This window comes from Oncorhynchus mykiss, chromosome 10 (assembly GCF_057628025.1).
Source record: "Oncorhynchus mykiss isolate SJ-2025 chromosome 10, ASM5762802v1, whole genome shotgun sequence".
NCBI lineage: Eukaryota > Metazoa > Chordata > Actinopteri > Salmoniformes > Salmonidae > Oncorhynchus > Oncorhynchus mykiss.
This window is the reverse complement of record NC_143031.1, coordinates 44021448-44047099: the sequence shown is the minus strand read 5'-3', so window position 1 is coordinate 44047099 and position 25652 is coordinate 44021448. Positions and strand designations below refer to the sequence as shown.

At 42.3% G+C, this 25652-nt stretch overlaps 2 protein-coding genes across 2 annotated transcripts; both read right to left on the bottom strand.

The window, feature by feature from the left end:
* Positions 1 to 654: 654 nt before the first annotated feature.
* On the bottom strand, positions 655 to 7148 carry LOC110533965 (transmembrane protein 151B-like). Its single transcript, XM_021618562.3, has 2 exons — positions 6225 to 7148; positions 655 to 2858 (listed from the first exon to the last, which is right to left on the bottom strand). Exons 1-2 carry the CDS (start codon positions 6378 to 6380, stop codon positions 1194 to 1196), a joined length of 1821 nt encoding a protein of 606 aa, XP_021474237.2. The 5' UTR covers positions 6381 to 7148; the 3' UTR covers positions 655 to 1193.
* Positions 7149 to 17539: 10391 nt separating this feature from the next.
* LOC110533964 (cofilin-2) lies at positions 17540 to 25334 on the bottom strand. Its single transcript, XM_021618561.3, has 4 exons — positions 25245 to 25334; positions 18832 to 19142; positions 18656 to 18732; positions 17540 to 18549 (listed from the first exon to the last, which is right to left on the bottom strand). Exons 1-4 carry the CDS (start codon positions 25245 to 25247, stop codon positions 18437 to 18439), a joined length of 504 nt encoding a protein of 167 aa, XP_021474236.1. The 5' UTR covers positions 25248 to 25334; the 3' UTR covers positions 17540 to 18436.
* Between the last annotated feature and the right edge of the window lie 318 nt (positions 25335 to 25652).

Here is a 25652-nt window from a genome sequence, read left to right as displayed (position 1 = left end):
GAATGGTAATGCTCTCTTTGTGGAATGGTAATAATCTCTTTGTGGAATGGTAATACTCTCCTTGTGGAATGGTAATGCTCTCTTTGTGGAATGGTAATAATCTCTTTGTGGAATGGTAATACTCTCCTTGTGGAATGGTAATGCTCTCTTTGTGGAATGGTAATACTCTTTGTGGAATGGTAATACTCTCTTTGTGGAATGGTAATACTCTTTGTGGAATGGTAATACTCTCTTTGTGGAATGGTAATGCTCTCTTTGTGGAATGGTAATACTCTCCTTGTGGAATGGTAATGCTCTCTTTGTGGAATGGTAATACTCTTTGTGGAATGGTAATACTCTCTTTGTGGAATGGTAATACTCTTTGTGGAATGGTAATACTCTCTTTGTGGAATGGTAATACTCTTTGTGGAATGGTAATACTCTCTTTGTGGAATGGTAATACTCTCTTTGTGGAATGGTAATAATCTCTTTGTGGAATGGTAATACTCTTTGTGGAATGGTAATACTCTTTGTGGAATGGTAATACTCTCTTTGTGGAATGGTAATACTCTCTTTGTGGAATGGTAATACTCTTTGTGGAATGGTAATACTCTCTTTGTGGAATGGTAATACTCTTTGTGGAATGGTAATACTCTTTGTGGAATGGTAATACTCTTTGTGGAATGGTAATTGCTTATTTTTTATTGGCATTAGAGTTTTGCTCCGCATCTAACAGGGAGTTCTGTAAGTTTACACATTATACAGTGCCCCTTGAATTAATCTAATAGCTTGGTGAAAAATGAACTACTCCTGATGTTAAGTGCTAACTCAGCAGCTCCTTGATACTTCCATACATTCATGAACAAAGATACAAAGCGATTGTTGTTCATTGTGGACAATGGGACACACATATTACTGTCTCTTTAAGAAGAGCAACTACATAACTGTCATTTAATCTACTGTGACACAATAGTTTTGTTTCCCTACACATCTTTCACATACAGTACTGCTTTCTCGCAGGTCTGGAAAGCATGATTTTTCCATTTGTTTTCTTTCTCCTTCCTTACCCCTCTCTTTAACAACCTTTTTGATATCGCCACACATTCTTCCTCCGTCCCTGTTTTCTTCTCCTCTCCTCTCTCTAATTTCTTGCATTATCCTGAGCAGATTTGCATATCTGCTCTACTGTACATCACCTTCACCAATCACAGTGACTATCCTGCGTCAAGGTCCTCCCCTCCATGACAGCTCTCCTCACCGTGGACAATCAACACAGGCAAGTGGAGAGCTTCCTGATAGGCTGGTGGTGTCTCTGTCACACATGCCACTCCCTGCATGATCTCGGTCCTCACTCTCTCTAGTTCCTGCTCTCTATCCTCCTCTAGCTGCAGACTATTCTCGTCCACTTCATATCCTTCTGACTCCAGGACCCCTCTGCTTTCTTCATTAGCCCGGCGGAGGCCCAGTCCCAGAAACCCACCACCTTCATCCCCTCTACTCCCCATCCCTGCACCAAGGCTCCGGGAGTGAAACAGGCAGGCCTGGCGCATCGTGTGCAAACGGCCCAGAGAGAATCCACTGCGGCTGAGGGCTAACCTTCCTCCTCCCATCCTTCCCACTGTCCCATATGTCAAAGATCCTGCCCCCATTACCACATTTCCCCTGACTCGCGAGGGGAGCGAGGAGCTGCTGGTGGACCTGCAGCAGCGTGGGCAGCTCTGTAGGACGTAGCTGGAGCTCCGCCTCATATGGACATGTGTTGCCCCGGTAAACGCAGAGGGCAAAGAGGTTGTGTTATTGGTGTTCAGGTCCATCAGCAAGGCCTCGGAGTAACTGGGCACCATCTGCTGGTTACAGCGAATGTGCCACTCCAGTTCAGTGATATCCACAGTGTTGACCCTCGATATGACACGTAATCTGGGGCCACCGCGTTGCCCATTCTCCTGGCCTAAGCGGTAGTTGCCCATCTCAGTGCTGTCATTGTCATTGACTTCCTCGTTCTCACCAAACAGCTTCTCCACATGGTAGTGAACATACGCCGTACGGTACTCTGACACCACCCGTAGTGGCCAGGACAACATCAGGGCTGAGATCAGCCAATACATGCGCCGCCGAGAGAACCAGGGCGGCCACGCCGGGTTAGGAAAGGCCAGCATGTGCTCACGGAAGTCCACGTTCTTCAGGTGCATGCCCTCCCGTGCCTCCATGTAGTCATCCAGACCCTCGTTCTCTGCGAAGAAGCGTGCGCGCTGAGTGAGGTAGGCGGCCTCGGCACGAGCACTGGCAAAACTGAAACACTTGGTGAACCGAAGGCGTACAGCCGGGTGCTCCAGAAGGCCAAGCAGCTCCTTGGATACATCCTTTACACCATGTTGAGCATAGTCAAATTCAGAGCTGGCTGCGTGTGTATTGACCCGCTCATGGTACACCTGTGTGGTGGTGTAAGCGTCACCATTGCGGTATCGAGTCACCTGCCGTGTCCGTCTCACATAGTGATAGCTGATGGCCTTCCACCAGATACAGGGCATGGCCTGCTGCAGCCTCTGGACCCTGTTGTACACCTTGCTGATCTTCACCCGGGCCAGAGAGGATGTTTTAGAGAAGCAGTGCCAGCACTCCACCAGGTAGACCAGGTACAGCATGATCAGGAAGGCCACCGGGATGTAGACGTAGCCGTTGGAGCAGGGGCTGTCATGGTAGAGGCGGGCGCGGACGCCGTAGTAGAGGCCGTGTTCATCGGCAGCCATGACGGTGACACGGGAGAAGGAGCACCATCCCAGCGTGGCGAAACAGCCAAACATCAGCAGCGTGAGGAGCAGGCACTTCCAGTGGGACTCTCGGCATAGGGACCCGGGAAGGGACTGTTTACAGGGACGCTGCTACGTGGGGAAGGGATAAGAGACAAGGTAAAGCGAATGGTGGGGGGATGGAGAGTTGGGTACAAATATGAGAAGACATTTGGTTTAGATTTTCTAAATGAGTAAAGTAACCAATGGGATCAGGAGCACAGGTGTAAAGTTGGGCAAAGGAAGGGATGTGAAAGTGGAAAGGACTTTGAAAAAATGATGGCGTAAGTGGTGGGAATGGGGTTTTAATGATGATAAAACATCAAACATTATGACTTGTATGAGGGGTGATAAAAAGGAGAGGAACAGGATTGAAGGACATACAATGGGAGAGGCAAAAAACAAAACAAGGAAGGGATGTTAAAACTGGATTTTTCTGTAAGAAACAGAAACAGAAAAAAACAGAACACATATTAAGTGTTTTCCATAAGAATACAGATGATTGGGCATCGATCAAAATGCATTTTTATGTCAAACAACATTAATAAACATCAATGTTGTCCTCTCATGCTCCCCTGCTCGTCCAGAGATGGACCATTCCAGTCTCTTGAGGCATGGACACATTTCCTGGCAGAGTGAAACCCAAACCATGCAGCCCCTTTTAAACACTTGGTTTTCGTGGACACTGGATGAGGCTGATGCTTTTAGACCTCATCAACAGAGAGAAAGAAGGAGAGTGCGTTCAGATTTATTTTGCCAGTGGAGGTTAGTGGTACTGTGGCCATTCATGCTCCCCATGGGAGGATGCACATGGACAGTGAGCAAAGTGGATGAGCGAAACATGCAGTGACACTATTGGCCACACAAAGAGCATTGAAAATAACCAAAAGGCAAACAAAGACAGAGATACAGATAGATAAGAGCTGAGCTCAGAGTATCTGTCTATCTGCTTCATTTTTTTAAGCAGTCAAATGTGCCTCTCGCAGCCATGACAGTGCCCTTGCAGGGAAGATTTGTTTTCCTAAAAGGTAGGCTGCTATCCAAACAGTCGCTCCGAGGAGGTGTGTTCCTGCTGGCAGAGTTACAGAGGTTTCATTGTGCCTGCATTACAAGGACAAGGGAGCTGAGTGAAAGGGAGAGACCATTTAAGTTCACCATGACCCTAGTGCCTCCCTTATTACAGATGTTGTGTGTGTCAATCTATAATAATGATGGGTCAACTCTGCACTCATCTCCCACTTTAAGCCATTTAGAGAGGAAGAGATGAAGAGAGGGGGAGTGAATGAGAGAGTGATGGATAGTTAACTATACATGATGTTTGATAATGGTCAGGGCTAGGAACATCATGCTTTTTCCACTGTGCTATTTCTCTCCCACTTGATCGCTTTTCCTTCCACTCCTTACTGACATTAGCACTATGAAACTACTTCTGTAGAAAAGTAGTTTTTGCTCCTTCTTACAGCCATAAGGACAAGGACCACATATTCACCTATCAAAGCAAGTTGCCAAAATGACAACCTGGACATATGGGTAGACATAACATAGCAAACGAAAATCTATCAAACTCAAATTAGTATGGTATGTTACATTTGGTATGGTATGTATTAATTTCTGGATGTCCATCATCCATTTTGTATGTTATGTTAAGAATCACAATTTGTTGTGGCTAACGTTAGCTAGGTGGCAAGGTTAGGGTTAGCTAACATGCTGAGTAGTTGCAAAAGTTGCTAAGTTTTCCGTGATGAGATTCGAACACGCAACCTTTGGATTGCTAGATTTATATGCCACCGACCCCCCAATCTATCCAACTAACCACCGCCCTTTTGTTTTTGCCTTAAGTAACCTTCTGTCTTTTGTAACCATACCAAACAGTAACATATCGTACTAATTTGAGTGTCCTGGATTTTTGTTTACTATGTTACGTCTAGTCTATGAGACAAGCCTGAAAATGAAGAATGGTACCTGGCAGATCAATACAGAAGAGAGACAGAGTGGACAAGTATTTTCTTGTTATAGAAATAAATCCCCCAGAATGTAACATATCCTGATGCAACAACAGAAAGGTAGAGAATATAGATTTATGTAGGTAAATATAGAGCATTTCAGTTTCACTCAACCGCTGTAAATGATTTATCAAGCCTAAGAACTACTGGCCTGAGAGACAGCTTTATTGGGAATGGCTCTCAGATTAGAGGCAGACAGTAACATAATGTGAGTTTGTGCGTGTGTGTGTAGGGGCCTGGCTTCCCCTGCCTTACCCTCACATTGAGATGAAGGGCAAAGCAGAGGAAGGGAAAACAGAGAGATGGCCTGCACATCTCTCTACTTCTCTCTAACCCCACAACATTCAATAGAACACAAAGGCCCCTCAAGAATAAATGTAACCCCCCCAAAAAAATCACATTACCACACACAGAATTGTGCTGATTTACCCTGACAGGACATATTGACATCAGATGTGCAAATATCAGCCATGCTCATGGGATAGTAAGGCATTATAACATGAGACATGTTGCTTATGTAAACAGGAACACTTAAGAGCATTGATATGGTTGTGTCAGTATAATACAATCATTATCAAAACTCAATAGTGCTCTCCACTTGGCACCATCTCCATCTCTGTCTCTCTTTTATCGATCACCCTGTAACATAAGATCTGAGGTTATAGCTCAGCAACTCTGACAGACCATAATTAGTGACCTTAGACTATAATGTGGACTGATGCTATACCGTTCATTGTAATAAGTAATCCCCAGAGAAGATATGTCTCCTAATCATGATTGTGAGGAGTTGAATATCAAGCAGTTGTATGTGGCATTCATATCCCGGTACAGGCAAATAGATGAGGGGGAGCTCAATCGTTCACCTCCACTTCGACTGCAATGCAGTTGCGTCCCTCCATTTGCCCGGGGTGACTCTTCAAGTAACCTTGTAAAATACACGCACTAAAAATAAGAACGTGACTGGGACTACTGTAAAAATAAGAACTACTGTAAAAACCAGCGGGACTCTGATACAACTCAGACCCAACAGAAATGCAGAGGTCTGTTTGTGCTCAACATGTTGGTTAGTAAGAGGATAACTGTGAGCTGAGTGGTAACTTAGGTTGAGTAACCAATTAGCTTGAGCTTTCCACGCAGTGCAGGCCTAATACGATATGAATGAAATATTCCTGCAATCGCGCATTCTATTAAATGACAATTCTAAATTGTCATTTTATTAGCCTGTATATAGTAGCCTGTGCGGTAGTTTCGTCCCACAACTAGGCACTACGCATCTGTAAACAACACAGTCAAATTCAGAATCGTTCATATAGATGCTAATATAAATGCCTAGTTGCGAGAGGAAGCTCCCTATGCACTAGCGTCCAACAATACACAATTACACACACAGGAGCGCGCGCGCGAGAACACACACAAACACACTTCCCAAACAACCCAACCTATACTAATGCTCTACCTCTTCTCTTCTGCCCCCGTTCAGTAAGGGCGCTTCTCCGGTAACGTTCACCGCAGGCATTATTTTGTTCCTCACAAGCAACGATTTGACCGTGAGCATCGGGATCTGTCCGAGACTCCGACAATCAGGGGGTCCAGAGTCGGGACCGCCCCGCATGACAACTCAAGCCCCATGTATGAATACGATCCTCCAAAAGCAAACGTCTTCCAAGCATGAAGCTTCCCTCCTGCCAGGTTATTACCGCACCTCCTACAATTGCCCCAACGGCTTGATTCGATCATGTCCTACGTGTCATGTCACACGATCGCGGGACAGTGAAAAACAAAAAAATTCAGGTGTTGTTTCTCGGGTGCCCGTTAAGTCACCAGTGCCACATGTGGGTGTATTGTTAATGTATTGCTGTCGCCTAGCCTACTTCTCCACAGTAGCCTTCTTTCTCTATACTCGTTCAATTGTTGTCACTCCATTGGCGCCAACATGGACTATCGAGCGGAGGAACAATGATGGGAGGAAATATATCGCGAGAGACATCCCGTTATTATTCGATAGGCAATTTAGGCTATACCTCCTGATGCAGCTATATCGGTTAAGTGCGATAGCATAGCACGCCATTTATCCGTAAATATATCTTCATCCCCCCCCATTCAGAAATCATGTTTGCCAGATAATCTTGCCCTCCTCCCTTCTTGCTTTTGGTTCATGTGTTTATCCCGTATTCACCTGCACATTTCATCGTCGATGGTTAGAGCTGACGTCACCCAGTTACGAAACATAGCCTACCGGTAAGCGTGCATCATCTTCTTAAATGCCTACATAAATGCAACATTTTAATTAGGCCTAGTTCGAGTGGCTATATCATAGCCTAGATATTGTGCGCTTGATGTGCGCCTGTGAGCAAATCCTCCTTGTACATTGGAACAGTCTGATGAACTTTGCACATCGCTCTATTCACCTACATTTCACAATCACTAGTTCAATGGGAAGGGCAGGGCAGGACTACCAAATGTGGGCCACTAGGGCACCTACTTTCACACCCCCACAGCCGAATTTGTTGAGGTTTTCAACTGACCTGTTCATATGCTATCTGGGCGGACCTCCAGGGGGCCCTCAACTGATGTGTTCATATGTTATCTGGGGGGCTGCATGTCCTATGTGGTGATAGTGGTTTGTTTACATAGCAGGTTAGGATAACTAAAGTAGCAGGTTAGGATAATTAACATGGCAGGTTAGGATAATTAATGTTGCAGGTTAGGAGAACTAACGTGACAGGATAGCAGAATTAACGTGACAGGTTAGAAGAACTTAACGTGGCAGGTTAGGATAATTCATGTAGGAGGTTAGGAGAATGAGGTTAAGGTTAGGAAAAGGATTAGGGTTAAGCTTAGCTAAAATGCTACAGTTGTCAACAACTGTTATCCCCGATATGACAACAAGATGGAGCTGTACTCGTAGCCCCAACTGTACAAACCATCAATCTTGACAAACCATCAGTATCTTAACACCGGTCGGTAATCCGGCCCAGGGGAAGGGTGTAGGGGTCGAAAGGGGACAGAGCCCAGAGGAAGCCGGGACTAGTGATGGTTCATCATCCTGCTACTACTGTTTGCTTGAGTAAATTAAAATAGAAAGGAGTTCCATGTGATCGTTACTGTGAATTCCTTTTTGGACCTGGGGACTGTGAAGAGAGCCCTGGTGACATGTCTTGTCGGGTATGCATGGGTGTCTGAAGAGACCCCTGGTGGCATGTCTTGCGGGGTATGTATGGGTGTCTGAAGAGACCCCTGGTGGCATGTCTTGTGGGGTATGTATGGGTGTCTGAAGAGACCCCTGGTGGCATGTCTTGTGGGGTATGTATGGGTGTCTGAAGAGACCCCTGGTGGCATGTCTTGTGGGGTATGTATGGGTGTCTGAAGAGACCCCTGGTGGCATGTCTTGTGGGGTATGTATGGATGTCTGAAGAGACCCCTGCTGGCATGTCTTGTGGGGTATGTATGGGTGTCTGAAGAGACCTCTGGTGGGATGTCTTGTGGGGTATGTATGGGTGTCTGAGCTGAATGTTATTTGATTATGCAGACAATCTGGAATTTTCGTCACAGTAATTGTTCTCATAAAAACTAAAAGAGAAGCAGTTAATCTCTCGTCAACCAGGAAAGACTGGGGTGCATGTTGTTGATGTTAGTTCTGTAGGTGCAGTTAAGGGCAAAGATGCTGCTCTGTTTTGAACCAGCAGCAGCTTTGCTAGGTCTCGCTTTGCTGCACTTGACCATATTACCAGACAGTAATCAAGGTGGGACAAGACCAGAGCCTGAACAACTAGTACGGTTGATTTTTGCAGAACATATTTTTATAACAGACATACCCCTCCCCACCTTCACAACAACGTTTTCAATATGACCATGATAATTGACCATCCAATGTTATACGAGTTTAGCTTCCTCAACTTGCTCAATGGTCAACCTTCAGTTGAGTTGAGGTTTTGGTCTTTGATAATGTTTTGAACCAAATACAATGGTTTTAGTTTTCGATGTATTTAAGACAAGTTTATTTTGAATCACCCATTATGATACTGACTGTAACTCCTTTTTTAAAGCTTCAGTGAACTCCCTGGCTTTGGGTGCTGACATGTAGTTTGTGGAATCATCTGCATAAATAGTAACTTGTGTAAGACCAGTGGCAAATCATTTGTAAAAAATAATGGCCCAAAACTCCTCCTCAATCTACACCCCATAATCACAAAGTGAAAACTGTAAAAAAAAAAAAAAAAAAAAAATAAATTCAAATTCACAAATGTATTACAAATAAAAAACAGAAATACCTTATTTACGTACAGTACCAGTCAAAAGTTTGGACACACCTACTCATTCTAGGGTTTTTCTTTATTTGTACTATTTTCTACTTTGTAGAATAATAGTGAAGACATCAAAACTACGAAGTAACACATATGGAGTCATGTAGTAACCAAAAAGTGATAAGCAAATCTAAATATATTTTATATTTGAAATTCTTCAAATAGCCACCCATTGCCTCATGACAGCTTTGCACACTCTTGGCATTTCAACCAGCTTCATGAGGTAGTCACCTGAAATGCATTTAAATTAACAGGTGTGCCTTGTTAAAAGTGAATTTGTTGAATTTCTTTCCTTCTTAATGCGTTTGAGCCAATCAGTTGTGTTGTGACAAGGTAGGGTTGGTATACAGAAGATATCCCTAATGGGTAAAAGACCAAGTCCATATTATGGCAAGAACAGCTCAAATAAGCAAAGAGAAATGACAGTCCATCATTACTTTAAGACATGAAGGTCAGTCAATCCAGAAAATTTCAAGAACTTTTAAAGTTTCTTCAAGCGCAGTCGCAAAAAACATCAAGTGCTTGGATGAACCTGGTTCTCCTGAAGACCGCCACAGGAAAGGAAGACCCAGAGTTACCTCTACTGCAGAGGATAAGTTCATTAGATTTACCAGCCTCAGAAATTGCAGTCCAAATAAATGCTTCACAGAGTTCAAGTAACAGACACATCTCAACATCAACTCTTCAGTGGAGACTGTGTGAATCAGGCCTTCATGGTCAAATTGATGCAAAGAAACCACTACTAATGGACACCAATAAGAAAACAAGACTTGCTTGGGGCAAGAAACACGAGCAATGGACATTAGACCGGTGGAAATCTGTCCTTTGGTCTGATGAGTCCAAATGTAAGATTTTTGGTTCCAACCTCTGTGTCTTTGTGAGACGCAGAGTAGGTGAACGGATGATCGACACATGCGTGGTTCCCACTATGAAGCATGGAGGAGGAGGTGTGATGGTGCGGGGGTGCTTTGCTGGTGACACCGTCAGTGATTTATTTAGAATTCAAGGCACACTTAACCAGCATGGCTACCACAGCATTCTGCAGCGATACGCCATCCCATCTGGTTTGCGCTTAGTGAGACTATCGTTTGTTTTTCAACAGGACAATGACCCAACACACCTCCAGGCTGTGTAAGGGCTATTTGACCAAGAATGAGAGTGATGGAGTGCTGCATCAGATGACCTAGCCTCCACAATCATCCGACCTCAACCCAATTGAGATGGTTTGGGATGAGTTCTTTACATTTTACCTTTATTTAACTAGGCAAGTCAGTTAAGAACAAATTCTTATTTCAATGATGGCCTAGGAACAGTGGGTTAAACTACCTTGTTCAAGGGCAGAACAACAGATTTTTACCTTGTCGGCTTGGGGACTCGATCTTGCAACCTGGACCGCAGGGTAAAGGAAAAGCAGCCAACAAGTGCTCAGCATAAGTGGGAACTCCTTCAAGACCGTTGGAAAAGCATTCCAGGTGAAGCTGGATGAGAGAATGCCAAGAATGTGCAAAGCTGTCATCAAGGCAAAGGGTGGCTACTTTGAAGAATCTCAAATATAAAACATACTTTGATTTGTTTATCACTTTTTGGTTACTTGTCACAATCGTTATAAGGAGTGGACCAAGATGCAGAGTGGTATGTTTCCAGCCTTTATTTTGGAATAGAAAACTTTAAAGAACAACCGAACCGTGCCGCTAATAATATGCTCACATACATAGACAAGATCCCACAAAGCACAATGGGAAAATGGCTACCTAAATATGATCCCTAATCAGAGACAACGATCAACAGCTGCCTCTGATTGGGAATCATATCAGGCCAACACAGATATACAATTCCCCTAGATAACCCACCCTAAATCACACCCCGACCCAACCAACATAGAGAATAAACAGCTCTCTGTGGTCAGGGCGTGACATTACTACATGACTCCATATGTGTTATTTCGTAGTTTTGATGTCTTCACTATTATTCTACAATGTAGAAAATAATGAAAAAACCCTTAAATGAATAGGTGTGTCCAAACTTTTAGGTATTTGTAGGTATTCAGACCCTTTGCTATGTGACTTGAAATTGAGCTCAGGTATATCCAGTTTCCATTAATCATCCTTGAGATGTTTCTACAACTTGATTGGAGTCCACCTGTGTGTAAATTAAATTGATTAAACAGGATTTGGAAAGGCACACACCTGTCTATATAAGGTCTCACAGTTGACAGTGTATGTCAGAGCAAAAACCAAGTAAAAACCAAGCCGTAAGGTCAAAGGAATTGTCTGTAGAGCTCCGAGACAGGATTGTGCCAAGGTACAGATCTGGGGAAGGGTACCAAATCATTTCTGCAGCATTGAAGGTCCCCAAGAACACAGTGGCCGCCATCATTCTTAAATGGAAGAAGTTTGGAACCAACAAGACTCTTTCTAGAGCTGTCCGCCCGGCCAAACTGAGCAATCGGGGTAGAAGGTCTTTGGTCAGGGAGGTGATCAAGAACCCGATGGTCACTCAGACAGAGCTTCAGAGTTCCTCTGTGGAAATGGGAGATCCTTCCAGAATGACAACCATCTCTGCAGCACTCCACCAATCAGGCCTTTATGGTAGAGTGGCCTGATGGAAGTTACTCCTCAGTAAAACGCACATGACCTCCTGCTTGGAGTTTGCCAAAAGGCACCTAAAGACTCTCAGACCATGAGAAACAAGATTCTCTGGTCTGATGAAACCAATATTGAACTTTTTGGCCTGAATGCCAAAAGTCACATCTTGGGGAAACATGGCACCATCCCTACAGTGAAGCATAGTGGCAGCATCATGCTGTGGGGATGTTTTTCAGTGGCAGGGACAGGAAGACTAGTCAGGATTGAGGGAAAGATGAACGGAGCAAAGTACAGAGATCCTTGATGAAACCTGCTCTAGAGCACTCAGGACCTCAGACTGGGGCGAAGGTTCACCTTCCAACAGAACAACGATCCTAAGCACACAACCAAGACAACGCAGGAATGGCTTTGGGACAAGTCTCTGAATGTCCTTGGGTGGCCCAGTCAGAGGCCAGACATGAACCCAATCGAACATGTCAGGAGAGAATTTAAAATAGATGTGCAGCGACGCTCCCCATCCAACCTGACAGAGCTTGAGAGGATCTGCAGAGAAGAATGGGAGAAACTCCCCAAATACAGGTATGCCAAGCTTGTAGCGTCATACACAATACTTGAGGCTGTAATCACTGCCAAAGGTGCTTCAACAAAGTACTGAGTAAAGGGTCTGAATAATTATGTCAATGTGATATTTCCGTTTGTAACTTTAAATACATTTTCAAAACTTTCTGCTTTGTCATTATGGGTTATTTTGTGTAGATTGATGAGAAAAATGTAAAATATATATATTTGTAGAATAAGGCTGTAACATAACAAAATGTGGAAAAAGTCAAGGGGTCTGAATACTTTCCAAATGCACTGTATCTGATGTGAGATAAGCTTCTATTGAACAACACTCTCTGGGTTCTATTGGATAAATAACTCTCCAACCATGTGATTGCAGGTGATGTAAAGCCATAGCAAGTGATTTTTTTCAATGACAATTTATGATTAACATCAAAAGGCTGCACAGACATCTAATGATACAGCTTCAACTATCCATTTACTTTACCAAGTCATCTGAGTCAGTGCAGTACACGTTGAGTGCCCTTCTCTATATGCATGCAGAAAGTCAGTAGTTAACTTATTTTCTGAGAAATAGCATTGTATTTGTTCAAACACAATTCTCTACATCAGTGTAATAAGAACAGGCAGCAAACTGATTGGGCAGCTGTTAGATCCAGCAAAGGTTGCTTTACAATTTTTAGTCTGTGGAATGACTTTAGTTTCCTTCCACGCCTGTGGACACACTCTCCTTTAGGCTTTTGTTAAGGATATAGCAAATAAATACAGTCTCCTACCATTCTCAATAGTTTCCCATCAAGGTTGTCTCTACCTGGTAGCTTGTCATTATTAGGTGGATAACAATTGTTTTTCCACCTCTCCCACACTAACTTGACCAAATTTTAAAAAGCAATCCCTCTCTTTCATTATTCAATATGATGGTTCACTGTTCAATGTGGTAATTTCACTTCTTAATTTTTCCTCTTTACTAGTGAAATAGTCATTGAAATGATTGGCAACATCGAAAGATTATGTTATAAATTACCCATCAACTTCAATGAACAATGGAGATGAATTGGGTTTTCTACCCATGATATCATTAAATGTACTCAAGTCTTTTTCCATTGTGTTTTATGTCAATTATCTTGTTTTGGTAATATAATTTTTGTTAACTTTAGTCACAACATTTCTAAATGTACAGTATATCAACCAATCAGCTGAACAGCTTTATTTGTTTGCCACCTCTTTTGCATAATTGCTTTGAACCATACAATTGTTCAATTCATCACCAATCCAGGAGGCTCTAACAGCTCTCACAGTTAGTTCCATGCTTGTCAACGATTGGCTATTAATTTACAAATACTTCCAGTGCTGCATCTGGATTCACTTCCTTATACACATCAGACCAACATGTTTTACACCTTCAACAAAAGAGCCCTGAGTAAGCATTTTGTATGATCTCTTATAAATGACTTTAGACCACCCATATGGAAAATAATCATAAAAATGAAATTAGAATCTTGTATGGCAGAAGATAACTTATTTCAATTTGTGTACGAATTATCTCAGAAGGATCTGGTAATATTTTGTCAGTGTTGTATATGTGTTAACTTATATGTCTTAAATGACATACACCATTGAATACATGATTGTGGTGAATTTCCTACATAGATACATAGAACCCCCGAGCTGACAAGGTACAAATCTGTCGTTCTGCCCCTGAACAGGCAGTTAACCCACTGTTCCTAGGCCGTCATTGAAAATAAAACTTGCCTAATAACTGACTTGCCTAGTTAAATAAAGGTTCAAAAAATATATATATATGGTACGACATATTTGAGAAAATATTTGAATTATGAGTCATCTATGAATATTATAAGAAAGGTGTATGTTCTACAAAATAAATGCTTTCCTTTTGGGTTTCACATAGTCTTTTTTACAAGTCAACATGTAAAAAAACATGAGAATTACTATATAGACTACATTACCAAAAGTATGTGGACACCTGCATGTCCAACATCTCATTCCAAAATCATGGGCATTAATATGGAGTTGCCCGCCCCCCCTTGTTGCTATAACAGCCTCCACTCTTCTGGGAATGCTTTCCACTCGATGTTGGAACATTGCTGCGGCTTCCATTCAGCCACAAGAGCATTTGTGATGTCGGGCAATTAGGCCTGGCTCGCAGTCGGCATTCCAATTCATCCCAAAGGTGTTCGATGGGGTTGAGGTCAGGGCTCTGCAGGCCAGTCTATTTCTTCCACACCGATCTTGACAAATCCTTTCTGTATGGACCTCACTTTGTGCACAGGGCATTGTCATGCTGAAACAGGAAAGGGCCTTCCCCAAACTGTTGCCACAAAGTTGGAAACATAGAATAATTTTCAATGTCATTGTATGCTGTAGCATTTAGATTTCCCTTCTCTGGAACTAAGGGGCCTAGCCCAAACCATGAAAAAAAGCCCCAGAACATTATTCCCTCTCCAGCAATCTTTACAGTTGGCACTACACGGGTAGGTAGTGTACTCCTGGCATCCGCCAACCCAGATTTGTCCGTCGGACTGCCAGATGGTGAAGCGTGATTCATCACTCCAGAGAACAGCACTTACAGTTGATTGGGGCAACTCCAGCAGGGCAGAAATGTAACAAACTGACTTGTTGGTGGCGCCACATTGAAAGTCACTGAGCTTAGTAAGGCCAATCTAATGGCAACATTTGTCTATGGAGATTGCATGGCAGTGGGCTCGATTTTATACACCTGTCAGCCAAATCCACTCATTTCAAAAGGTGTCCACATACTTTGGTATATATAGTGTACATTTACATGTATGAGTTTCATGGTCAAGCCTGGACAGCACCTCCCACTGGACATTTTATTTAACTGGAGCTATGCCTTTGGTCTCCCATCCAGGGTTGTTTAACATGTCCAGCCCTGCTTAGCTTCAATGTTTTTCACTGACTTTTACCAATGTGCTATGTTGCTAACCATTCAATATTCAGGTCACCCAGAGAATAGACAGCACTTTTAACATCACACACATTATCAAGCATTGCACACTAACTGCATTATCCAAATACTGAGTGTTAGCACTTGGTGGCCTAAAGCAGTGTCCCAAAAGAAGGGGCATTAGATGAGGCAGATGAACTTGCAACCACAACACTCCAACGTTTGACAGGATATCCTCCCTAAGCTTCACAGGAATATGGCTCTGAACATATACAGCAACACCTCCCCCATTGACATTCCTGTCTTTTCTGTAGATGTTATATCCTTGTATTGCTACTGCTGTATCAAAGGAATTATCTAAGTGAGTTTCAGAGATGGCCAGTATATGAATGTTATCCAATGTTAGCAAAATACTGATTACATTAACCTTATTTCTAAGGCTACATATATTAATATGGGCTAAATAGCCCTTTCCTGGATAGCTTACCGGAGATAGATGGAGAAAAACAACAAAAATAAAATAAAGACATTGTTTGGCTTGAGTCAGTGGCCATGTCCGAATACCCATACATGCATCCGAAATAGGCCGTTTGAGTATTCGAAAAAAGTTTAATAGTATGCAACATTTTGAAAAATGTATACTTTAAATGCCCAGATGTCATGCTCATATCAGCTGTTGTCAAAGCTGAAAATTTAGATACGAGTAGGCGCTACCAAAATCAACAAATAGTGGGAAACAATACAATCACGCATGGCGCATTTTCATTACGCCAAAATAGAATGTTAAATAGTAAGCTATACTTAGAAAATTGAGTATGGTTTAAATGCCAGGATGTTATACTAATTTTGCCTCTCTCGTAGGATTCGATGCACACTTTCCCATAATGTATTGGAAGAGGTAGGCTACTTGAAGAGAACTAGAGCCTAACAAAACTAGGCTACTTAACTGGGAAAATGCCCAAAGCTTCTGCGGAAGAGTTCAAATGTTGGCAAAGTAGTTTTTGTTCTTAAAATGATAGAGGATTGCATCGCAGGCTACAACTTTGATAAATTATTTTTAAAGTGGATTACTGCTTTGTCACTGATAAGTGTTTTTTTTCTCTTAGCCTTCAGAGCTTTTAAATTAAATAGTAAACCATCTTCTGATTCCTGAATGTGTCAGCTCCGGGGACTCGGGATGCGGCTGCGTTACTGCTGTCATGTTAATCAGGCCTTTTGAACATGTGCATTGTTTTAGTTTTGTAGGCAAGGCTACTTATTTCATTTATGGGCCAAGCCTTTGCAGTCATTCTGATCTCGTTCCCAATGATCAGTGCTTTACTTTGATGTCCAGTGGTTCTGAATTTGCGATGCACCCGCTGTCCACGTTTTTCTGTACAACAGCCTTTAAATTTGAACATTTGGAAAAGTGTGTGTACACTAGGCTATTTGATTGAATTTACATGTTATAGCACGTTATGGTATCACTAGTGTCGAAATGGAACCTGTTTCGGTGTTCAGTCCTTTTTAAAAATTAGAATAGATGGGCTATATGGGCCACTGTGTTATAGGTTGAATGTGAAAGTTTGCCCATTCCTCTTCAGAGTTTAGAGAAAGCATTAAAATTGGAAATGAGCTATTATCAGTCTCGTTAATGCGATGTATGGCTACTGAATTTGAGAAAATCCCCCCGCACTCAACCCCACCTACTCAATTTAGAGCCGATACTGCGCTGCAGCCGTGGCATACTTTTTATTAAACAGTATGCGATGAGTAAGTAGTATGCAGTTTATATATGTAGTACGCTAGTATGGGTATTCCGACATGGCCAGTCAATCAGGCAATTTAGTATCAGTTGGGATAAGTCACATTAGGCTGAAGCTACTGCCCTGGATTCAAGGGCTCGCACTTCTGCCAGGCTTTTGGGAGGTCGGGTGGACAACGGTCTCCACGCTCTGGCAGCTTTAATAGCTGGGGTAAGTTCTTATGCCTGGAGACGGCTCTGGATGGGCCTCTTACGTGAATGGAGCCGAAGACTACAGCTCTCCGAAGACTACAGCTCTCCGAAGACTACAGCTCTCCGAAGACTACAGCTCTCCGAAGACTACAGCTCTCCGAAGACTACAGCTCTCCGAAGACTACAGCTCTCCGAAGACTCAGAACGCCCATCTCTAATGGGGATATACCACTGAGCCAAAAATTGCATGCCCTGCACTTTTCCCCCACTGAGCTGTGTGGGCTATAATTATGTGCACTGTTAAATGTAAAATATATATTTTTTTTTAAATGCACCATGAATAATAATTTGCTAATATTGATGCATCCAAATAGACTATCAGTTCCAAAAAAATTTAAACTTACGCAGGAATGGACAGTTAAACATAGGGAAAGAAAACATGTTACAGGCAGCAGCTAATAAATGTAAGTGCATTTTCTTTATTTAGACAAGGAGACAAAAACAGAACACCCACATATACACTTTACTTGCTCTCATAGGCTTCTTCCAACTTGAGCCACCCACACTACGACATACCCCTGACTCCAATTGATCCCTGTTCAAGCTGTTCTGAGATTATCATGAAAAAAGGAATGCATTTTTGTTTGTACACAGCACATTTACTGTTTGCTCAAAGGTTTTGGAAATAACTTAATAGAATAAGGTCACATTTTGGAATTTTAATTTTACTGGAAGCATGCTGGAAAATAAAACTAGATTTAGCTAGACATGCTAAAGCATAACTAATTTGGCAATACAGGAATTGCCATCAGATGCATGTGAACAAAGTGCATAAATTAACCCAGTGGGTTGGTCATAGGCTTGCTCATCAGTTTCTTTCATCTGCCTGATCCAGACACCCCTCCATTAAACAAGAGACATAACCAGTACTCATCTGTTTAAAAAAAAAGTCTCTGTAAAACCCATTTTGTTCATTAGTTGGAAAATGCAAGGGCAAATTTTCTTCCATTAGATATCATTCTTCATGAGTTTGGAAGTTGCAAGGCCAATCTCAGAAATGGTGACAAATCTTCATCTATTTTTTCATAATCCTTCATCACAAATTGCCATTTAAGACATGTCTGTGTTCTTCATTGTGACAAGTGGAATGATAACCACAATTTTAAACCATGAAACAGCATGCTTGATTTTTCTCCACACAACAAAATACCCCATCCCAACACCCTCAAATTTGTACTCTAAACCCCCCTCACCTAATTCCTTATCATTCTGGAATGAACAGCCATACCCACGGGATTTAAAATTCTGTTTTTTTTTTCTTTCCCTGTAGGCCTCAGATCATACCCGAGACGGGATTTATACAGGCCCACCTTCAAGGGTGACCACTGACGAGCCTCCAAGCTTCTCTGCTAAGGTTCGCCGATCTTTGATGTCTTCCAAACCGTTAACTTGCCATTCATGCTTGATACCTGCAATTGAGCAAAGTGGTCAAATGTGAAGAATGAAGTACCCTAGACATACCCACACAGCAGTTGGACAGTATTATGATTATTTCAACCTAAAAACAGTGCTCACCTGTGAATTTCTTTTTAATGGCATCCTTTGAGCTGGCGTAGATCATTTTGCTCTTCAGTGGAGCACCATCTGGGGCCCTGCGATACAGAGAACAGGAGAGATGACCACAAGGTTCTGTATTCCTAGTTGTAGTCAAACTGACTTTCTAAACCCAGTGCTTAACAGTTGACACGCACCAGAAGATGAAGACCAGGTCCTCTTTCTTGGTCTCCTTGGTCTCGTAGGTGGCGTCATAGAGGGCGTAGCGACAGTCATCTGCGGGCAGCATCTTGACAAAGTGCAGGTAGGGGTCTGCAATGGTAGTACCCACATCGCCAGTCAGGATCTCTTTACCCGATTCAAGGACGATGTGTTTCTTGTCCTCGCTCAGGCAGAACAGCACCGCCTTCTTCCGCTTCTTCTTCTCGTCCTCGTTCGCCTGGGCCTTACGCACCTTCATCTCGTTGAAGACTGTAATAACTTCATCGGTCACTGTCACCCCAGAGGCCTAAGGAGGGAAAAAAAAACATATTTAATGCATAGTGTACCCAAGAGACCCATGTATTTCATAAATCACTATCTGCCATTGCACTGCTATTTTGAGCATCTTACACCTGCACTGTCCATATCAGTTGACTTTACGGTGCCAGAATAGATTTGAGTAACTGTCATCAGTTAGTGCCGTCAGTAAGTATTCACAGCCCTTGACTTATTCCACTTTGATGTATTACAGTCCGAATTCAAAATATGTAAATCATTTCCCCACCCATCTACACACAATACCCAATAATGGCCAAACGTAAACATTTTTGCTAATGTATTGAAAATTAAATACAGAATTCTCATTTACATAAATATTCACACCCGAGCCAACACATGCTAGAATCACCTTTGGCAGCAATTGCAGCTGTGATTCTTAAGGTAAGTCTTAAGAGCTTTGAACACCTAGATTGTACAATATTGCACATTCTTTTTTTCTTCAAGCTCTGTCAAGTTGGTTGATGATCAGTCTTGCCATAGATTTTCAAGCCAATTTAAGTCAAAACTAAGCCACTCAGGCACATTCAATGTCTTGGTAAGAAACTCCAGTGTATATTTGGCCTTGTGTTTTAAGTTATTATCCCACTGAAAAGTGTCTGTTGGAAAGCAGACAACCAGGATTCATTTAGTATTTTGCCTGTGCTTAGCTCTATTTCATATCTAAGCATCCTATCTTCGTAGTGACTGGGTGAATTGATCCACCATCCAAAGTGTATTTAATAAATTCACCATGCTCAAAGGGATATTCAATGTATGCTTGTTATTTACCAATAGGTGGCCTTCTTTGCAAGGCATTGGAAAACCTTATTGGTCTTGGTGGTTGAATCGGTGTTAAATTCACTGGTTGACTAAAATACCTTACAGATAATTGTGTGTGGTACAGAGATGAGGTAGTCATTCAGAAATCATGTTAAACACTATTATTGCACACTATTATTGAGTCCATGCAACATATTATTGGAGTTAACTTCTTCGGGCTAGGGGGCAGTATTCAGAAGTTTGGATGAATGAGGTGCCCAAAGTAAAGTTCCTGTTAGTGTAAACTGCCCAGAAGCTAGGATATGCATATAATTGGTAGTATTGGATAGAAAACTCTAAAGTTTCTAAAACTGTTAAAATAAATGTCTGAGTATAACAGAACTGATATGGCAGGCAAATTGTGTTTTTTTCCCCCCAGCTCACCCTTGATTACTATGGCTGTCGATGGGAATAGAAGAGGAATACTTCCCAGATTGCATGTCAGTCTTTAGGAAGAGTTTCAGGCTTGTTTTCTGAAAAATGAGCTAGAATTTGTAGTTTTAGTAAGTGGCTCCCATTTTGACTGTAGTGTTTGTTGCGCGTTCCGGTGAGGGCGCGTACTTCATTATTCATCTCCAGTAATGGTCTCCGGTATTCTCAGTCTTAAATCATATCATTTTAGTTACATATTAGGGTACCCGAGGATTGATCAGGAACGTTATTTGATATGTTTGGAATAAGTTTAATAGTAACGTGCAGGATTCATTTGTATGCATTTTGAACGAGGGAAACCGGTGCATTACTGAGTCAAGCGCCAATGAAACAGACTTTTCTGGGATATAGAGGACTTTATCGAACAAAAGGACCATTTGTTATGTAGCTGGGACCCTTGTGATTGCAACCAGATGAAGATCTTCAAAGGTAAGTAACTTATTTTATCGCTATTTCTGACTTGTGACACCTCTGCTTGGTTGGAAATGTATGTAATGCTTGTGTGCGGGGCGCTGTCCTCAGATAATCACATGGTGTGCTTTTGCGTAAAGCCTTTTAGAAATCTGACAAAGCAGGTGGATTAACAAGTTAAGCTTTTAAACGTTTGACACTTGTATTCTGAATGTTTAATATTACGATTTTTGGACTTAGGTTTGCCATAAACAATTGATTGAATACCGGTACTTATTAACTCAACATCTTAGCTTTCATTTTTTATGAAATTGTAAAAACATAATTCCAATGTTTTGACCAAGAGGAAAATAAGACTATCCACTCTCTAACATTGTGTTTGCACGTCCTCTTTTCTCTCCCAAAGAAATAGTTACAGCACTTGGTCCATTCTTTCTTATGGTGGTTGTGCTGAAGAAAACCATATCTTTTGAGCGGAGGTAAAGTTAAGCCCCGTTCACATTACCCATAAGCACTCCATTAGGTTACATTACAGTATACCCCGTACACATCGTTATGTAGCCCATTTCATTGTGCTGCAAGTCATCTTCATGGAGTCCTGTCCCGCTACTGAACAGACAAGTGTCGTGTTTGTAACGCAAGATGGAGGAAAGCATGTCCCGTTTTGGGAGATTCCAAAATATGACCGTTTCATTCAGAACAGGATAAACATACCATTTGAGGTGATAAAACATAGCGTATAGTTACTTTTTCCTCAACTTGTTTTTATAAATGTATAGCAAGTCAAGCGAGTTCACAATGCAGAGCATGTATGACATCCGTCGCAAATTAACGGTGTGCTTATGGGTAAAGCCTTGTTCACATTACCCATAAGCACTCCGTTACAGTGCGACGGATGTCATGCATTTCAATGGGTTTCAATGGGGACGTCCACAGCGGAGTGGAATCGCAAAGCACCCTTATGGTTGAAGGCTCCGTTGCGAGACGGCCCCCCACATACTGACATTTGACAAACTTTGCGACGTCTTCAGTCCATCCAGAGTCAGTCAAAAACATGGAAGTTAAAAAAAGATGAAAATGTGGTTTTCGGTGATGGCTTTATGGAATAGCTACTAACTCGTAAACAATGACCCATTCCTATAAGTGAGTCCTATTTTAATAGTAATGTTAAAATACACATTGGCTGCTAAAACAATTCTATTAAATATGTTTGTGGTTTAAATACATTTTTTTTAATGATAATTATTACAGCTTGTGACTGGAACAAGCTGCAACAAACACTTAAACTGGACGGTTTTCTCAATCTCTTCATTCAAAGACTCAATCATGGACAGTTGTGGCTGCGTCACGTGATGTATTGTTGTCTAACTTCTTTCCCTTTGTTTTATTTTACCTTTATTTAACTAGGCAAGTCAGTTAAGAACAAATTCTTATTTTTATTTTCAATGACGGCCAATAACTGCCTGTTCAGGGGCAGAACAGATTGTACCTTGTCAGCTCAGGGATTTGAACTTGCAATCTTTCAGTTACTAATCCAACACTCTAACCACTAGGCTACCCTGTGCTGTTGTCTGTGCCCAATATTGTTTGTACCCTGTGCTGCTGCCATGTTGTGTCGCTGCCATGTTGTGTCGTTGTCTTAGATCTATGTTGCTGTGCGTTTTGTCCGATATTTTAATTTAATCAATGTTATACGTTTAATCCCAGCCCCCGTCCCCACAGGAGGCCTTTTGGTAGGGCGTCAGTTCTAAATAAGAATTAGTTCTTAATTGACTTGCCTGGTTAAATAAAAGGTTTTAAATGCTTCACAAAAAAATGGGTTGCTCACTAGTGGTGTCTACAATATACCCAGCTATAAAGTTACATAACATAATTAAACAAAACGTTTTATTATCACCCGAAACTATTTATTCTGGCCATACTTTGCAATCTCCCAAAATAAATGCGATGCCAAACGAAAGGCACGGGGGAGTCGACTAGAAAATAAGATTCCCCGACCGTCAACTGCCATGTCTGGGTGTCAAGTTTAGGAGTCAATTGCTGGCGGAATCTAAGATTCAATATTTCCGCAATGGTGGCAACTATTTTGCGTAGTTTACTTCGAGAACAAACTCTTGTATCTTCCACAGCAAAGAAAGAGCAAGCTAGCGAGTGAGATGGGAGGGGCACAGACTGTGCATTGGTAATCAAATGAAGTAGCTATAGAAATGCTATATTTCGCAATTTCTTGCACAAGTTCACTAAAGGAAGGACTATCAATGAGTAGGCTGAGCTATTCTACACGCAACAGATCGACGACCAAACACAAGAGAAAGAGGAGAAGGCGAGGCAGAGAGTCAGAACCGTGCGCATAGGCTATAGCTCCGTCATCTGTATCTATCAATGAAAATGGCTAAGCTAAAGGTCCAGTGAATTGATGTTGGAAATCGCCAAATGTGTCAGTTTAATTAGACATGTGCAATAAAAAGTATCTCCTATAGCTTTTAATGAAACCCTTGCTTGCTGTTTAAGTCTTAGGTCAGGGCTCTCCAACCTTGTTCCTAGAGAGCTACCTGGAGGAAAAACCTACAGGATGGTCGCTCTCCACAAACAGGTATGAGAGAGCCCATCCCTTCGCCCCGACCTGGGCGCGAACCAGGGACGCTCTGCACACGTTAGTCACCCTCGAAGCATCGATACCCATCGCTCCACAAAAGCCGCGGACCCTACAGTGCAAGGGGAACCACTACTTCAAGGTCTCAGAGCAAGTGACGTCACCGATTGAAAGCGTCGCCGATTTCACATCGGCTACATAGGCAATTGATCGCAAAGCAGCATCATTGCTAACCTTTTTGGAAATGGCAAGTGCAAACGGTTCAATAGCGCAAATCAGCAGGATGTGGGGCATTGTTATTAGGCAGGACGTCTACCATAGATGGACCGCTACAATAATGATTATGATCACACTTCAATGTAAATATTATGGGGAGACCTATACATCTGGCAGCCAATCACGAGTTACCAGTGAAGCCTATTGTCGTCTAGACATTACGATGAAATATCTTCACGTCTACAACAAATCTACAGGCTTCCGTCATAAGTCAATTAAATTTGAAAAAATAATTAATGGGAGCAGTTTGGAAAAACTAATCATGTGTGAATCGTCCTCTGGAATAACGCACATGTTTTGATAATCATTACAAAACCAAAGTGTAGTAATACCAGTCTGAATATGGCAGAGAAAAGGCTTATCAGCGTAGAGTGCGCGGCATCATCCTATGGGATCCGTCAAGGCCGCACACAGAAAATATCACTGAAATATTGCAGTTCCTACACATGACCTTCTAGATTCAAACCAAACATGAATTTTATAGGCAAAATGGCAGCATCATGTTCATGTCAGTCCTCTAGAACACAAATGTAGTCTTCCTAGAAGGACTGTGCAATAATGAGGTGTGTGTGAGCACATCCGTTTCAGCGTGTTTTGGGAGTAGAGCTAGAGTGGTTGGGGTCAACTCAAATCCTGGAGTCGTGCACAACTAACTAGAATCGGGTCGAGAGTTTCAATTTTCTTGGTGTCCTCATCAAACTATGGTCCAAACACACCAAGAGAATCGTGAAGTCCAGGTCCACAAGGCCCCCTAACAGCTACCACCACCAAGCCACAAAACTGCTTAACAATTAAACAGCCACCCGGACTATTTTCATTGAGACCCCCCCTCTCTAAAGATGTACGGCGTAATGAAATAAGTCACGATGTACACGAGGCACAATGTGAACGAGGCTTTAGAAACACTGGCGCGCAAGTCAAGTAAGAGGGAAATTGTGGCTTTCTAGTTTGTGCGGCTAACCAACCCCCAACAATCACTGAAATTGTTTAAGACGTGAACACACGCAGTGAGTAATAGACGCCACTGAACAAAGTCCATGGACGTATTTCGTCATCTTCTAAGAACATTGGCAGGTTGTTAGCTAGTTATGTTACACTTCCTTGTACTTGCAGTAAGGGTGGGGTCAGCTGGAACAGGCGGTAGTCACCGGTACTTGTAAGGCTAACGCTTCAACAGCTATCTGGCACGGCGTAGCTCTAACATCGCAGTTAAATTCAAAGGCAATACAGTAACGTTGTTTACCTTATCAATGCCAATGGTGGATAGCGTAACGTTAGTTTGCTAACATTTTTTGCTGTCTGTTTAACAATAGGCCTAACAGTTAACAAGGTAGCGACGCGTTAGCTACTACCAAGGACGCCAACATACATGCACTAGTTCATGCCAGCATTAGTCATGGATAAGATGATATGCCGAGGGGCTAGGTTACAACTAGTAAACTCTAACAACGAATGACAATGTGTGCGAATTAAATCCCAATTTCAATGTTCAACGGGCCAAGTAAGTACCCGTCCCCAATATAACTAAATTACAGCCATTTGAAACAAAGGTAACGTTACCATGGTTGAGTCTTTTGTCTATCCGCGTCTGAAAAGTCGTTCCTCTTGAGCTCGCAGCCTCGCACAGCACCAAAGAGGCAGACCGTGACTGACAGGCACAGTTTTCACGGAAATACGTTTTTACCGTGGCCACGCCCCCACTACGGTGGTACGGATGTGAAAACAAATCCTCAGAATCTGCTATTGGCGCGGGAGAGGGAATATTACTTTAGTGGTGATGGGGAAACTCAATTGAAATCATTTTATAGCTGCGGTGTATACCTTTTTGGGCGACCCGACCAAATGTACATAGAGTTGTGAGTTATAGATCTGTCATTCTCACTGAACGCAAGTCTAAGAAGGTTTTTGGGCACTATTTCTATGCTTCCCTTTCTTAAGGTGCATTTTTTGCATCTTTTATTTTCAGTT